A 15,774-nucleotide genomic window follows, 5' to 3' on the forward strand; every position below is an offset into this window, starting at 1 on the left:
GCATGCCGAAGAAACCCATCAATTGGAGGCTATGGACAAAAGTCACCATCGCGTTAGTTCTCTAGAATCTTCCTCCCACCCCAAGGTCCAGTTCGTAGTTCGCGGGAACCCCCAGCTGACACCAGAGGTATAGCGGTTTAGTATTCGGCGTCGGTGGACCGATGTTCACAGCCTGGGTGTCCCCATCTGAAGAAGAGATTCGCGCGAAGTACAATCCCGACCTGCGACGAAGGAGCATCGAGGGCAAGGCCGCGCGCGAGCAGGAGTTTGACGAGTTTGTGACGAAGCTGAAGGAATACTCAAAGTCGGATAAGCCAAGTATGGCTCTCAATGTCCCATATTAAGGAGATTACAATTACTGATATTCTGCTAGTCTGGATCGTCGCCCAAGAAGAGGAAGAGAAGCAAAGGAGGAGAGCTATCGAGGCTGCCAAGACCAAGGACAAGGAAGCCGAAGCGCGCCGGCAGGAGATGAGGAAGGAGGCTGGTCTGGACGGAAACGCGAACATGATTACCCAGCACACAGGTTCAGACAGCGGGAAACAACAGGGAGGGTGGTTAAGCTGGCTAGGCTGGAAGTGAAACTTGCGCTTCCTGTAACTTGGTCCGCCGTCTTCGAGCGGCGGCTGGTGTACTATATGTATCAGGATGTGATCTATTGGGGGAACATATACCATTTTTAGGTGTTCACGGTGTCTATTGGCCTTGTACAACAGATTTGGGACAACTTTACTCATCATGAAGCACGCTGCACTCTTTCGAGTGACATACAGAAAACTGAAGAATTGGAAACGAATTCGAACCACAGCTCATTTGACTGAGATAACTATAATGTGTTATAATATTGCCTTTTAAAGCATCGTAACGGGGTTGGTATAATAAACAGTTTCTGTAATGCCGATTGCGCGGTTGGATCCTGATGCTGCCGAGCCCAGGCGTACCTACCCCACGTCTGAGACCGACAGGGTGCACCGGGCGGGCAAACACAAATTCCGGAACCCAAACTCTTGGCACGCACAAAATCTCCTCTGAACTACCATCACCGACTGCATCAGCTGACGGCGACATTTGCTCTGTAAGCGACCCTGATCTACCGGTATGTTCCTCCAGCGGCATTGATGCGTCCTGCGATTCCTAGGGGCATCATATCCCCAGCGAATGCCTCCAGCGAAGCTCCGCCAGCTGACAGGATGCTCTGCTAGTTTTTGTCCGACCCCCGCAACCTCAATCCACCACATCTAGCCCAACATGGCGGACGTCCAGGAGCGCCTCAAGAAGCTCGGCCAGGGAGCCCGTATCGGTATGTCCGGTTCCTTTGATTCTGTAGCTTGCCATTATGCTAATTTGATGATTAGGGTAAGTTTTCAACACCCGGCATATTGCCGATGAACCATCGAATCGAATCGACCGCTGACGCCAATTGACTCAATAGTGGAAAGGGTACCCCCCGGAGAAAGGTCAAGCGTGCGCCTGCCCGCTCCGGCGCTGATGACAAGAAGCTTCAGCAGTCCCTGAAGAAGCTCGGCACCCAGCCCATCCAGGCCATTGAGGAGGTCAACATGTTCAAGTCGGATGGCAACGTCATCCACTTTGCTGCCCCCAAGGGTATGCTTCATGACGACCATGAATACTTCCCTTAACCTCAGATGCTAACATGAGACACAGTCCACGCCGCTGTCCCCCACAACACCTTTGCCATCTACGGCAACGGTGAGGACAAGGAGCTCACCGAGCTCGTCCCCGGTATCCTTAACCAGCTCGGCCCCGACTCCCTGGCCTCCCTCCGCAAGCTCGCTGAGAGCTACCAGAACATGCAGAAGGGTGAGAAGGAGGATGAGGACGATGGCGAGATCCCCGATCTTGTGGAGGGCGAGAACTTTGAGAGCAAGGTCGAATAAACTCCCTCAAAGCTAGACGGAGGCGGGGCGGGGGAATGAAGGGTATCTATTTGAGCCGAGGCGGTAGGGACGATCGTCCGCATTGCCTCGGTGAGGTTGCTCCTTGCGAGAACCCGGAATCAAAATCCTTATCTCGTTCCTAAGGTTTACCAAAGGTTTACTCGGAGTCAAAGCAATGGTCATGGCTTACGAAGTTGGGTCACGGCGGGAAAAAGCTGACGCAATTCGGGCTGGCTTGGTTTGTCGTATTTGTACGAGTCCCATCAGCATCTAGAGAAATACCAATCTCGCATGATGTTATGAAAGAACTACAACTCCACGTCAATGTGGAAGTCCGAGTCCCCCTGGTTCTGTATCCACCCGCTCAAGGCCTCGTTCCGAGCGCTTGCAGTGACCTTGCTTCTGGCCGAAAGAAGAATACACTTCTTGATATCTGCATAAGATTTCCTTGCAAGGGCTGATTGAATGTCCAAATGTCCATCGTCGAGCTCACCTGCCAGGTTCCTTGCCGCCATCCACATTTGCCTTCGAGATGTCTGACTTGCTCCCCTGACCTCCGATTGTTTCCTCCCCTGCAAGACGCCTCCGACAATGGTCTCCTCAAATCCCGCGCTTGACCATGCAGCACCGACAGTGCTGGGAGATATTTTGGTCCAGCGCTCTGCGACCTTCTTCTTCGAAAAGGCGAAGTCGATAGCTGTGGTCTCGATCCCAAATGGTCTAAACGAGTAGCCTTCTGACCAAGACCGGCCCTCCAGACACTTGAGGCGGCCATGGGAGGAAAACGAGCGCTCGTAGCCAACTTCGGAATACTGCGACGCAGGCACAATGAGAGTATCAATGTACGCGTTCTGGGGGTCGACAAATAGCGATGGGATACTCGACAAAAGCGAGGTGCACTGCTTAAGCGCCAGCTTATCCGAGCATGATTTGGATAGCGTCGGCGGCGAATCTCGACGGCCTGGCTTACGGCGGACCACACCGAGCCGTGAGAAGAATTCGCGCCCGACCAGAGACTGGTCTGTCGATTCTGCTCCGACTGTGGGAGCAGGATCTTCCCATGCCTTGGCATCATTCTGGGCGGTCATGGTGAGTTCCATGCTTGCGTCTCCACCTGGGAATTTGTGAGCACATATTCTCACCGCCATCGAGTGGACAGGCTTACAAGGAGCTTCGGAGCAGTACATGTGAAGTCTGATACCGCTCTTGATCCTGAATGGACGGGACGCTGTTCCCGTTGCATGGTCCACCGGAGTCTGTTTATTAAGCTCCAGGATGTCGGAATCGCCGCCGACTGTCAAAAGACGGCGGCAATCATCTAGCAGATAGCGATTGAAACAGCGAATGGCTAAGATTTCGGCATGCCAGTCATGTAAAATGATCCCATTAGAAGCAGGAATTTTTGACGCCGGAAGGCATTTCATCCCTGTGCTGCCAGAGAGTTAGAACATAGACAATCGGGGACACTGATGTGGTGCTACTCTTACGCTATTGCTAGGCAATGAAGATTTCCATCACTACTCTCTGCGACAATGCCGCTTAGAGGAATCCATTCGTGAAGCCCATTATCACGAAGACGTGGCTTGCATTTGGCGGGGAGGCGATTGAACTCAGTCAAGACGGCGTGGGCAATGAGATCAGCCCTTGGTGTCATTGAGAAGTCTATCCCGTGGCATGGCGACAGTCTCGGACTATTGCACAGCTTGGGGTTGAATATGTAGATCAGAAGCCCGAAGATTTAACTGCCCAGCACCACTCAAAGGCAAGGTCGCTGCGCCCTGGTTGTTCAGTGTTGGCACTTAGACGATGGGCCGGCCAATCACGGGGGAGGGAAGGTTAATGGGGCGGGAGTGCGACTGATCACGTGAAACGAGCTGCGCCAACTCTTGGCGACAGGTTGCCCTAGGTCGCTTAGTCATTCCCGCACACCACCAATTCGAGAAATTTGAGCGTATCACGACGACACTGCTAACTTCTCGCCCATCGCCCAATTCCACGGTCCACACCACAACCGCCTTGTCGCCTCGAATCCGATAAACCAGCGACAAGATGAGAACCTACGACGACTCGTTCTCCGGCCAGCGGATCTACCCTGGCAAGGTACGCTCTTCTCCCCGTCGCGTTCCTTCCCTTGCGATCCCCGATTCCGAGTTCCGTTGGCGATAAGTGGGATGCCTGTCATCTTGGGAAGACATGGCCCGGGAGCGACATAAGGGCATCACCATCACACACACAAAGAACTTTGGAAACCAGGCACAGACGGCTGACATGCTCTTTCTTTTTGAATACAGGGTAAGATCTACGTCCGTGGCGACAGCAAGGTCTTCCGCTTCCAGAACGGCAAGTCCGAGTCGCTCTTCCTCCAGCGCAAGAATCCCCGCCGCATCGCCTGGACCGTCCTTTTCCGCCGCCAGCACCGCAAGGGTATCTCTGAGGTACGAACGATTCAATTCCCGAGCTCGACGAAGGCCGCCCCGTTGGCCCCTCCCCACAATGCGATTAGGTGACGACAGCGTTGAGGTGGAGTGAGGCCACTGGGAGCAGCGCTGGGAGCAGCAGGGAACCGAATAGAGAGAAAGCAGCAGTGAGACTGACAAATTCCTACAGGAGGTCGCCAAGAAGCGCACTCGCCGCACCGTCAAGGCCCAGCGTGCTATCGTTGGTGCTTCCCTCGATGTGATTAAGGAGAAGCGCGCGCAGCGCCCCGAGGTCCGCTCGGCCGCCCGCCTCCAGGCTATCAAGGAGAGCAAGGAGAAGAAGGCCGCCACCCAGGCTGCCAAGAAGGCCGAGAAGGCTAAGAACGCCGCCTCTGCCTCCAAGGGCCAGACTGTGCGGGGTGTCAGCAAGCAGGGCGCCAAGGGCGCGGCCCCCAAGCCTGCCGCCCGTACCCGCTAAACGGGGACGGCGAGGTTGTTGGTTTGGCGGCGTGGATGGGGGAGGAAACGAGAAAACTTGGGAGGACGGGAGTCCATGGTTCTTGTGTGTCTTTCCGGCCGGTTCTTCTACTACAAATCTCGGGTGCATGGAATGCAATAGGGTGCATTGGTAGTTGAGCAAATGACATACCTGTGCAAGGTCAACCAAGATCAATGCTGTGAACGTGATATGGGCCACTCAGGGGTGCTCTGGTTGGGTATGGGGCAGCCAAAGCTTCTGATCTTTCAATATCTATACTGCTTAATACGGTTCATCTATTCCAGTGGCGTCCACGTTTACAGCTTGGCGAGGACAGCCTCGGCACCAGACTTCTCAATGCCACGCCCCTCCTCCTTGGCGGCGTAGGTAACCTTGCCGTGGTCGATGACAATGGCATAGCGGGCGGTCCGCTCTCCGGCGGTCCAACCGATGCTCTTGCTGAACTTGGCGTCTGTGTCACAGGCAAAGATCTGGGGCAGCAGGAGTTAGCCAATCTGGTACGCGTATCATTACCATGAGGCGAGAGAAGAGAAAGACTCACAATGAAGTCGTCCTTGATGCCGTTGGCCTTGCCCCAAGCGGACATGACCCAGGCGTCGTTGAAAGCAATGACAACAATCTGGTCGACACCCTGGGCCTTGAGCTTGTCGGCGTTCTGGATGTACGAGGGGATATGGGAGACAGAGCAGGTGGGGGTGAAGGCGCCGGGGACGGAGACGAGGACGACCTTCTTCTTCTTGAACTCTGCTGGATGTGAGTCCCTTGTGCGGCCAATGACGAGGTGGAGGTTAGGGAAGGAGATGGGACTATTAGGTGGCTTACCCTCGCTGGCGTCAAACTTCTGGGGAATACCGCAGGAGGTGATCTCGCTGTTCTCCGGCGTGATGGGGGCGTAGCTGAAAGCAACGCCCTCAGGGAAGCTATCTCCGACCTTGAGCTCAGTCATGGTGGGGGTCTGTGAAGCGGGGTTCTGCGTAGAGGAGGGTTCTGAGGGTAAGTAGCTCAGGGGAGAGTCGGATCAGCTGGTGACGTGTTGGGGGAGCAGTCGAAGACAAGATTGGGAGAGTGGTATTGCCTCAGCTTTTTTTTTCGAGCGGGAAAAGCCAGCGGTTGCGTGATATGGGAGGGGATGAGGTTAGGTAGGAACGGCCCACGGGTGGTAGGGACTGTGTGTGTGGTGCCCTCCGAAGGACGGAACGGACTGCAACGCTGCGTGAAAAGCGAGAGGCCCACTCATAGAACAGAACAGCGAGACTAACGAGTACCTTCCGAATTCTATCTTACACGTACTACAAGTATCAAGTGCCCATGGTATTGGAATGGAACACTGATTTTCCATGGTTCGCACAATGTCGCAGATTGATAAGGAACTTTCCACGTGTTGATGATCTGCGGGCCCCGTGGTAGAAACGCAGACACCGTCTTGGCAGGCCTAGAGGCTAGCGGTGGTTTGTAAGTGCTCGCCAGAAATACCGAGGTAGATCTGGATTCAATCAGATTGAGAGTGTCCCAGGAAAGCGGGCTGCTTTTCAAACAGAGGAGCAGCTCGTCCATCTATGACGTCCGTAACTGTCTGTGGGTGCCTTGGCTGTCTGGTGGATGCCAATGGTGGTGACCAGGGAAAGTGATTCCGTCCACAGGTGAATGATGCGGGGGTGTAGAGCTGAAAGTGAGGGCTTGAGACGCCGTGTCGAGAAGCGAGATCGAGACAAGGGCCGTCGCAAGACATTAAAAGTTCCCCACCAAACTGCCAGGGTCATAAGTTGCTAAGGTCCCGACCGACTTCCCGCAATATGGCCCATCGTCTTCTCCAACCAGCTCCCCGACTCCCCGGATTTGAACATCCGGGCCTATGCCCCTCCCCTGGGGCCGGTCCTCCTGACTCGTGGGAGTGCAGCCCTTTGGTGTCTGATACGTTGGACATGACACCGTGATAATACCTAGCGATGAGGGCGCACGCGCTTTCGAACGTTGGTAGGTACTATTATCCCCCCTTGTCACCTGAGAATGCCACCGCTCAGCCCTCCGAGCCGTGTTTTGCACTGACGCGGGTTAAGGGCAATCGACAGGGTAGACAAAATCGTACAATATCAGCCAACTGATATATCCCCGGATAATCCGACTATTCAGGAGATGAACTCTCTGTTCCAAGAACACTAGCAGAATATTAGAGATGGATAAAATGATCTTTGATACCATTTCTTTGTTAGCTCTGCAACAAGAGGCACCTGGTCATCGGCAGAATGGGCGGTCTGTTAGCTAGGTACTATGTGGCACGGAATAGGAGCGGGTGTTGCTTTTTCACCAGCGTTATACCACACCCCTTAGCCAGCTAGGTCGCTTAACCGGAGGAGCCAGCCGCTTTTATAAGGCGTAACGTTTTCCTCTCCTAGTTCGCCTTGTCCTTTAAAAGAGGGCCCTCTCGCGGGTGTCTCGTTCTATCTTAGTTCAACTCGATTACACTCCTTGACTCCTAGACCCGCAACCAGAGACACTCCTGAACACTTCATACTTACATACTGATCAAGATGAAGGCTGGACAGTGGGATGGCGTGAGTCCGCCGCCTAGGCCCCAAGAGCCCTGCTGACATCCCTCGCCTCAGAAACTAAAGAAGGTCGTCATAAACGACATTCCCGTCCCCGAGCCGGGCGAGAATCAGTTCTTGGTTAAGACGCACGCTGCGTCACTGTGCCACTCTGATCTCATGGTTGAGCTCCGCCCAGAATCCACCGTCACGATAGGCCACGAGGGTGTGGGCTACATCGACAAGATCCACCCTTCCGCTGAGGGAAAGGGCTTCAAAGTCGGTGATCCCATCGGCTGGAACTACTTCCTTGGATGCTGCTTCGAGTGCGATGGCTGCCAGGTGCACAACATACGATGCGAGACAAATCAGCCGCTCCTCCAAGGATTTGTCGTTGATGGCTTCTTCCAGGAGTATTGCATAGTCGACTACCGCAACGCCATCATCCTGCCCAAGGAGCTCAACATGGACCGCAGCGCTCCCCTCTTCTGCGCTGGCATCACCGGTAAGCCCCCGGGTCCCGTGGAGGAGTAGAACAGCCTGCTAACACAACTGAAGCCTTCCACGCGGTCGACAGTTGTGAGCTGAAGCCCGGCCAGTGGCTCGCTGTCGTGGGCTGCGGTGGCCTCGGCCAGTACGCCACGCAGTACGCCAAGGCCATGGGGTTCAAGGTCGTAGGGATCGACATCAGCGACGACGTCCTCGAGTCAGCCAAGGAGCTCGGCGCCGACGCCGTCGTCAACTCCAGGACGATCCCTAACTTTGCCGAAGAGATCAAGAAGATCACCGGCAAGGGCGCCCACGCGGCTGCCATCTTCGCAGCGGCACAGTCCGCCTACACATCGGCACCCGATTTGCTGCGCACGGGCGGGCTACTCATGGTTATCGGAATTGCGCCCAAGGACATCCAAGTGTCGACGTTTGACCTGACGACGGGGCGGTACCGTATCAAGGCCGACAGCACCAGCATCCCGCAGCGGATGCCCAAGGCTGTTGAGTTCACCGCCAAGCACGGGATCCAGCCTGCCGTCGAGTTTAGAAAGCTAGAGGAACTCCCGCAGATGGTAGACGATATGAAGGCCGGCAAGGCAAAGTGCCGGCAGGTGGTCAAGTTCCACATCTGAGTGTGTATACGTGGCGGTACCATATCGCAATTAGATATATATGAGTTGCATGATCTACTGTACCTCTGTCCCACTCCTGATGTTTATACGCGTCATGTCCCCTTCACATTTTGTAAAGATGTCCCTGTGCGATTCATTATCCATGAGTAATTGATGGAGACGTCTGAAGATGACGTAGATGGGTTACCAAGTGAGACAGCGGGAGATCAGAGGTGACGTGGCGTGTTGATCAGCCTTTGACGCTGAAAACAGCAGTGGGTTGAATATGTTTTCCTTTCCTTCCGCTGTCATCTTTGAACCGCCGTGCCTGGTACCTGCCTCAAGCCCAACAGCATCGGAGAAAAGACCAGGGTTTAGGTTTAGACTTGGAAGGGGCGAAGCGGCGGCTGGGAACGTGGCTGCGTCTCCGTCAGACCCCCCACCAAACACCTATCGATAAACCAAAAAATTGGAGGTGCCCCTCCATGATTTCCACGGCTATCGACGATTCGGCGTTATCGTTTATCTCGGACATTGTGGGGTACGAGACCTTTGTCCTTCCCCAACTACTGATGATCAACCAGACACCGCCCATGAGAATATATAGGACCCAATCGCTCAGCAGTCCTCTCGAGCCGATACCATTCCTCGCCCCGACATCATATTTTCACTGCGCCAGTGTGGCGATACCGGCTGGTCGACATGGCGACCTCTGCCAGCGACGAGCACAGTCACCATCATGACAATAACGTGCGCAACAAGGACAGCAACAGCGCTGTCGTCGACCACGACCCGGAGTCTCCCCGCCAACGGAGGCCGCGAACCATGACTTCCACCGAGGAGATTGACAACACCATCACCCGGCCGGGAAGTGTCAAGATCAATGTCACGGGTGCCTTCATTGTCGACCCCGACACCTCCACCCCCGCTGGTGGCACCGACCTCGGCACCGGCCGTGCCAGTCCCTCGCTCCACGAGACGAGCGATATCCGCTTGCCGAACCACACGGCTGTAGTTAGTCACATTGCCGTTGACGTGCGTTCCAAGTCCCTGCCCACACTCGCATCCATTATACTGATTGACCTGCTTAATCAGATTGGCGGTTCCCTCATCAAGCTCGTATACTTTTCCCGCGAAGTCGACTCCACCGACCCTGGTGGCCGCCTCAACTTCCAGAACTTCGAGACGGACCGTATAGATGACTGCGTCGAGCTCATGAAGAACTTGTGCGACAAGCAGCTCGCCCTCAATGGCTCGCGCCCCGGCGAGCTCTGCGTCATGGCCACCGGCGGAGGTGCCTACAAGTTCTACGACAAGATCCGGGATGCGCTGGGTGTCGATGTTCTTAGAGAGGACGAGATGGAGTGTCTCATAATTGGTGGGCGAAAATCAGCATCGTTGAACTGTGTGGAACGCGACTAACTGTCTGGCTCATAGGTCTCGACTTCTTCATCACCGAGATTCCCCGCGAGGTCTTCACCTACTCCGAGACCGACCCCATGCACTTTGTGACTCCACCAGAACCCATATACCCGTACCTCCTCGTCAACATTGGCTCTGGCGTCTCCATGCTCAAGGTGACAGGGCCGCGCTCCTACCAGCGTGTTGGGGGGACCTCGCTCGGAGGAGGAACCCTCTGGGGGCTGCTGTCCCTCCTGACAGGCGCCCGGTCCTTTGACGATATGCTTAACCTGGCTGAGCACGGCGACAACACTAAGGTTGACATGCTCGTCGGTGACATCTACGGGACAGACTACGGCAAGATTGGCCTCAAGAGCACCACCATCGCTTCCTCCTTCGGCAAGGTCTTCCGCATGAAGCACGAGGCCGAATCCATGGCCGAAGATATGGGCTCTGGATCTAGAGATGGCCCCGTCTCGTCGTCGCAACCGCAGCAGCCACACACGGAAGCGCACCCCACGCCATCCAGCGCCCCCTTTTCCTCCTCCGATATCTCCCGCTCCCTCCTCTACGCCATCTCCAATAACATTGGCCAGATCGCCTACCTCCAGTCTCAGATCCACAACCTCTCCGACATCTACTTCGGTGGGTCCTTCATCCGCGGACACCGCCAAACTATGAATACGCTCAGCTACGCCATCAAGTTCTGGAGCAAGGGCGAGAAGCAGGCTTTCTTCCTGCGCCACGAGGGCTACCTCGGCTCCGTGGGCGCGTTCCTCAAGAGACAGCCCCGGAACTGGGGGCGGAGGGCAAGCCTGGAGGCCATGGAGGCGGCGGTGGGTTTGAAGGCGGGTACGGAGAAGGGGAACGAGCAGGAGAACAACAGCAGGTGAGGACGAGGGAGATGAGGGGACGAAGAAATGTTTGAATAAGATACACAGGGATGTTCCGTCATGCGGGAAAACAGGTAGGCAAGGCATGCACCACTGAGCGAAAAAAGCATGTTTGTATATAGCGATGAAGATGCATCACTACTAGGCGCAAGAATATGGTTGTATATAGCGGACCGAGCGAGCCTCTAGCCTCGACTATCATTTTTTCTTGGATAGGTAATAAGCTTGAACCCCTGGCTGAGCAAAAAAATACCCCGAGTCCCCTTTTAACTCCAGTGCTGTGATGCATGTGAATCCCCAGCAAACATCTAAAGATGAGGCAGTATCCCCTAGTCTAATTTCCTTCTTTAATCCTCCTAATTACTAGCAGTACCCAAGCTGCGTATACCTCGTGCGAAATTTCGTCCTACATGGGGCACAAAGGGGTAGCGAGGAGCTCACTCCTGTAGCAGCTAATGTAGTCGACCACAGCTAGCTAGCGGCATTGCAAACGGCTCCTCATCTAGCACTCGAGCTGTGGAATGGTATTCGTCCCGAATTCATTCGTACAAGGGTTGCAGTCGCTGATTGTGAGGTCGATCACTACCATAGAGGTCGACGACGGCGGGGAGTGGGAGCACTTTGCACAAGTGGAAGAAGGGTTCGTCGCAGAGATGAATTCTAGGGTAACCTGTTAGACGGAGCGCAAGCATGCCAGGGCAGATGAAAAGAAAGATAGAGAGAAAACATACCCCCGTAACCTCGAGCCCTTGTCTGCACAGAGCATGGCGAGCTCGGCACCATGGTGTTGAGTGACGGATCAACGGGCGCGGTGGTGGTCATGAGATCAAAACGACCGTCATGTTGCTGGTTCTGTGGGCGCGGCTGTCCCTGGTAAACGGATGTCGGCTCAGACGGAGCAGTCTGCTGACCTTTTTTATGCTGCATCCGCAACTTCAATTGATATTGTCGCCTTTGGCGCTCAAGATGTAGCTGGGCCGCCCTTTTCTGCTTTTGATACATGGCAAGGTGTGTTGTCGACGGCGCACCCGGGCCTTCGTATTCTTCGAGACTCAGCCCATCGAATTCGCTGACCGCAACGTAGCTTGGGTCTTCCGGATCGAGTAATAGCTCGCCGATTCGGGGTGGGAATTGCGATGCCGTCTTCGCCTCCCCCGGGGTCCTCGGGCCCAATACTTCTGCTAGGGGCACACAGCAACTGTGCTCCACAGACCTTCCATCCAATACGCACCGAGTCCTGCCATTCCAGAGGACACAATGATGTCTGTGCTTCCTGCCGGCGGAGCAGTGCCTGACATCGGTGCTCTGGACGTGGTAATGTGGCAAGTTTTCCATCCCCGCCACTTGGTCTGGCGCAACCTGAACCTGCCACCGGGTCACGTCACAGCCGGGGGCCAAGTTGCAGCAGTTTTCCTTCTGTGTTTATTGTCAGCCCATTGAGGTTTTTCGCCACGAGCTGATGGCTCGGGCGGGAGGAGGGGGAGTGCGTACGTTGACTGGGCCACGTCCGGCCGACTCGACCGCCAGTTGCCCTGGTAGTGACTCAAATTGACTCCCACCTCCCGCAACTAGGTCGCAATCATCGGAATCATCGCTATCATCGGCCGCTGCTGCCAGGTCCTCGCTCAAAACGGCCCATTGCTGTCGAAATAGCTGACGTCGCTGATGCACGTCGCTTATAGGACGGTAAGCATCGAGCCTCCTTGACACTGGGCCGGTTTCCCCGGTACCAGGATCCCAGCCATCCCATTCGCATGTCGTCTCTTGCGGCCGTCCAGCTGGCCACTTGAAAAATGCCTGGGCTTGGCATCGCCGACCGTCGCGTGTGATATCGTGAGCGGGACCAGCCGGTGTCGCAAAGTAGTCTTTTCCTCGTTGGTCGACCTTGACTAGCTGGGGGACGAAGCAGATGTACTTCGAGGGTATCCTGAAGAATTCGAGGGTGTCGATGCTTATGACCGGGATCGACTCCCCTGTATCTGTCGGGCTCAGGTTCCGTTCGACCCAGACTCGCTCGCCTCGGTGATATGGAACAAGGGGTGCCCCGTCGCCTTCCGTTGACCCGCATGATGGTTGTATGACTGGCGCCCAGCCGTCCCGTGCGATGACTCCGTGAGCGTCGGCAAGTGTGGGAAGCCCAGGGTCGTGATCTCCACACCGCTTGAGCAGAGACGGGTCTCTGTTCACCCAGGCCTCGTTCTCCTTATCTGAGTTCGCCTGTCGCACGACGAGTGACTTGCGTCTATTGCTCCATGACCGTTGTGGCGATTGAAAGAAGATGGTGCCGGCACCGGGCCCACTGGCATAGGTATATGTCCAAATGGAGCCCTGGAAATTGTACTGCACCTCGACCATTTTCGTTGGTTTGACAGGTGTAAGTGCACATCGAGTGATGAAGGATAGTAGTAAAAGATTTTGCGGAGAGCGAGTGCATCCTCATCAGCTATATTTATACCCCAAAGGCACCGTTGTGGCCTGGTTGGTCTCTGCCGTACTCGTATCTGCATGGAAGCTCATCGAGTAGGGAACCCCAGTAGGGATATCAGAGGCGCCCATCCATCTCGACGCATGGCCATGGCTCATGGGCCCCATGGGCGGATTGGTCTCAAGCTAAACGCCGAAACTTCAAGTGCTTGGTCGTCGGGGAATACAACGCTATGGCTTGCATTGGGAGTGAGGCGGTTGAACTGCCGCGTGTTGTGCTAAGACGTCTTGGGAAGAGAATCCATGAAATGGCCCCCAGGACATGGCCTTGATAAGTACCCACATTTCGGGGAACTAATGTATACATAGTCGTTAGGTTGCTGGGATGTGTCTCGTTTTGTACTCGTAAAACTGTTCATGGCCTCTAAGCGCAAAGGTCTGGATGGTGTCTCGGGTCGACCAGGAGCCGTTCTAGGGTACTGTACGAGTACGGAGTATGGAGTACTCCATAGGCATACGGCCAACCTACAGGTAGAAATTTCTGCCATGCCACGGCTCGAAGCGGGCAGGCAGAAGCGTTTCGATGGGGGTTGCCCGCCCCCCAGATCGGCTGCGACTCACCAACTCGCGAGGCTCTGGGGGGTGAAGAAGAAAAAGAAAAGAAAGCGGCGTCTCAGTGGCTCAATCCAGAATGAGGCCCGCATAGTGGTCTAACCGGCGATACCCGCCCCATTGGCTGTTCGACGCTGCTCCACGGAGATTCCGACTGGAAACCGTGGGGAATTGAAGATCAGGAAATGTGGTTCTCGCCTTCTCGCCTGTCGAAGACGCACTGATTCCTTCCACGATGGAGCGCGAAAGGCTCTGTGCTTGGGGATCCACGTTGAGAAGTACCAAACGGGGAGAGAAGAGATAATAAGTACTGCATGTAATATATACGAGTAGAGCGCGAGGGAGAGGTTGTGTTTCCATTAATGCTATGCGGTTTAGTTTCCGAGTTGCTTGCTTTTAGGATCGTGTCCTGTAGCTATACATATTTCAGGCGAAGATGTCTCTTCGCCTGCGATGGTCGCAACGTACTAAAACGCCAGCAGCCAAGATCGATCTGCGGAAGCACGTGCGTAGGGATGCATTCCGGTGCGGGAAGTGGGTGGTGCACTGGCGATGCATGGCCATGGGCTATGGAGCCTATGATGGCCCTGGTGGATTTGGGTACCTGGTAATAATAACTGCAACATCACTGCTTGCCGTCGGTCTTCCCTGCCCGCGGCTCCGCGTCGTCTTCCGACTCGGCGGGAGGACGCGGTATCCCCAGTTTTGAGTAGACACTCTCGAGAAGCTTCTCCATCTCTGCCTCCACCTGCGCCTCGTCCTCCGTGCTGAGGTTGCTTGGCCTTGCCAGCTGCTTCCTAGTTCTCTCCCGCAGCTCGTCGATGGACGACAGGTCAAAGGCCCAGGAGATGCCACCGACGAGCATGATCCCGAAACTCATGACATTGAGGGTTGCCAGGCCCAGGGCGCGGGCAGCCAGCAGTCCACGGTCCTGGGAATCACCTTTGCTTGCGGGATGGCGGTTGGAGAGGTAGAAGGGTGGGATCGTGGCGGCTCTCAGTCGCAGGACGGAACGCCTGGAGACGGCAATGGAGGCCGCCAGGAAGCCAGCGCCGGCGATACAGAGGCCAACTTGCCTCAGTTGGCGTGAGAATGGCGACGGGGCTTTAGCTCTTTCATCTCCGGGGGGGGCGGTAGTTAGGCGTTCCATGGCTGAAACGTCCACAGAGCAGCGCTCAGGAGAGACGGGCGCGACAGGCGAGACAGAACAGACGTTTGCCTATCCGGCATGCGCAAGCGTGCAAGCGTGCAGGTGGGGGCGCCACTTGGAACGGCGTGAACGGGTTTGGCGAGGACCTGGAATGTGAGGGATGCTTGAAAGCTTGAAACTCAATGGCCCATTGGGAAGACGTTTGACGGACAGACATGCAGCCTCTTCAGGCAAGAGGCGCCAGGGAAGACGACCTCCCTCGCTTATGCAACTAAGAGTTTTGCTTGGCCAGGGAGGTTTTGGTTTGCGAATACTACGGCTTTTGTTTGGAAAGTTCATCTTCTCGCCTCCTAAGTCTGGTGAACGTGTGTGGAAGAAATGGAAACCCAATTTTGTTTTTGTTTCAACGGGCCAGGCTGGAGCGTTACAGTATTGGAGCCTTGCTCTGGTCGAACCTGGAAGAGTTGTCGTCCAAGGCAGGTCACATGACGATGCACGTTGGCGGGGCCTATCGTTGTCACGAGGCTTGGCCTGTGGTGGCAAGCGGTGTAACCCCAGTAGCCTCCAGCTATCTCCATGGCCTTGTATCCGTACTCGTAGTACCTGGTAGAGTCGCAGTTGCTGGCGCATACACGCCAGAGTCGACCCCAGCAACGAATGAATAGTAATCAAAAAAGGAACCCAGCTTGACATCATCACCCGTTGAGCGTTCCAAGTGCCCGTTTCCTGGGAGGGGCTCGAGCGGCGAGCCTAGCACTGCAACGAACTAACGCAGGAAAAATAATAATAGTATCCGTAGCACTGCTAAAATAGTACAGAAGCACGAAATACATGCCATAGGCAACGAAGACG

The 15,774-nt window shown here is 55.3% G+C and overlaps 8 protein-coding genes across 8 annotated transcripts; 5 read left to right on the forward strand and 3 right to left on the reverse strand.

Annotated features, from left to right (window-relative positions):
- Window positions 1–161: 161 nt before the first annotated feature.
- cbp4 (CBP4-domain-containing protein) lies at window positions 162–582 on the forward strand (the record flags this gene model as incomplete). Its single annotated transcript, XM_083194848.1, has 2 exons — window positions 162–318; window positions 374–582. The coding sequence occupies 2 exons, from the start codon at window positions 162–164 to the stop codon at window positions 580–582; spliced, it is 366 nt and encodes a 121-aa protein (XP_083049761.1).
- A 666-nt stretch (window positions 583–1,248) lies between these two features.
- On the forward strand, window positions 1,249–1,898 carry EGD1 (NAC domain-containing protein; the record flags this gene model as incomplete). Its single annotated transcript, XM_083194849.1, has 3 exons — window positions 1,249–1,356; window positions 1,440–1,605; window positions 1,666–1,898. The coding sequence occupies 3 exons, from the start codon at window positions 1,249–1,251 to the stop codon at window positions 1,896–1,898; spliced, it is 507 nt and encodes a 168-aa protein (XP_083049762.1).
- A 308-nt stretch (window positions 1,899–2,206) lies between these two features.
- Window positions 2,207–2,986, reverse strand: ACO1O0_005428 (tRNA-specific adenosine deaminase; the record flags this gene model as incomplete). The annotated part of the gene is made up of 1 exon (XM_083194850.1): window positions 2,207–2,986. One exon carries the CDS (start codon window positions 2,984–2,986, stop codon window positions 2,207–2,209), a length of 780 nt encoding a protein of 259 aa, XP_083049763.1.
- Window positions 2,987–3,947: 961 nt separating this feature from the next.
- RPL24 (60S ribosomal protein eL24) lies at window positions 3,948–4,793 on the forward strand (the record flags this gene model as incomplete). The annotated part of the gene is made up of 3 exons (XM_083194851.1): window positions 3,948–3,998; window positions 4,190–4,333; window positions 4,506–4,793. The coding sequence occupies 3 exons, from the start codon at window positions 3,948–3,950 to the stop codon at window positions 4,791–4,793; spliced, it is 483 nt and encodes a 160-aa protein (XP_083049764.1).
- Window positions 4,794–5,110: 317 nt separating this feature from the next.
- Window positions 5,111–5,760, reverse strand: AHP1_2 (Redoxin; the record flags this gene model as incomplete). The annotated part of the gene is made up of 2 exons (XM_083194852.1): window positions 5,111–5,284; window positions 5,356–5,760. The coding sequence occupies 2 exons, from the start codon at window positions 5,758–5,760 to the stop codon at window positions 5,111–5,113; spliced, it is 579 nt and encodes a 192-aa protein (XP_083049765.1).
- A 1,582-nt stretch (window positions 5,761–7,342) lies between these two features.
- On the forward strand, window positions 7,343–8,463 carry ACO1O0_005431 (uncharacterized protein; the record flags this gene model as incomplete). The annotated part of the gene is made up of 3 exons (XM_083194853.1): window positions 7,343–7,366; window positions 7,418–7,844; window positions 7,898–8,463. 3 exons carry the CDS (start codon window positions 7,343–7,345, stop codon window positions 8,461–8,463), a joined length of 1,017 nt encoding a protein of 338 aa, XP_083049766.1.
- A 681-nt stretch (window positions 8,464–9,144) lies between these two features.
- ACO1O0_005432 (type II pantothenate kinase) lies at window positions 9,145–10,736 on the forward strand (the record flags this gene model as incomplete). The annotated part of the gene is made up of 2 exons (XM_083194854.1): window positions 9,145–9,820; window positions 9,880–10,736. The coding sequence occupies 2 exons, from the start codon at window positions 9,145–9,147 to the stop codon at window positions 10,734–10,736; spliced, it is 1,533 nt and encodes a 510-aa protein (XP_083049767.1).
- A 3,661-nt stretch (window positions 10,737–14,397) lies between these two features.
- Window positions 14,398–14,922, reverse strand: ACO1O0_005433 (uncharacterized protein; the record flags this gene model as incomplete). Its single annotated transcript, XM_083194855.1, has 1 exon — window positions 14,398–14,922. One exon carries the CDS (start codon window positions 14,920–14,922, stop codon window positions 14,398–14,400), a length of 525 nt encoding a protein of 174 aa, XP_083049768.1.
- Between the last annotated feature and the right edge of the window lie 852 nt (window positions 14,923–15,774).

This window comes from Amphichorda felina (genome assembly GCF_050947745.1).
Source record: "Amphichorda felina strain 45539 chromosome Unknown scaffold_5, whole genome shotgun sequence".
In the NCBI taxonomy this organism is placed as follows: Eukaryota; Fungi; Ascomycota; class Sordariomycetes; order Hypocreales; family Bionectriaceae; genus Amphichorda; species Amphichorda felina.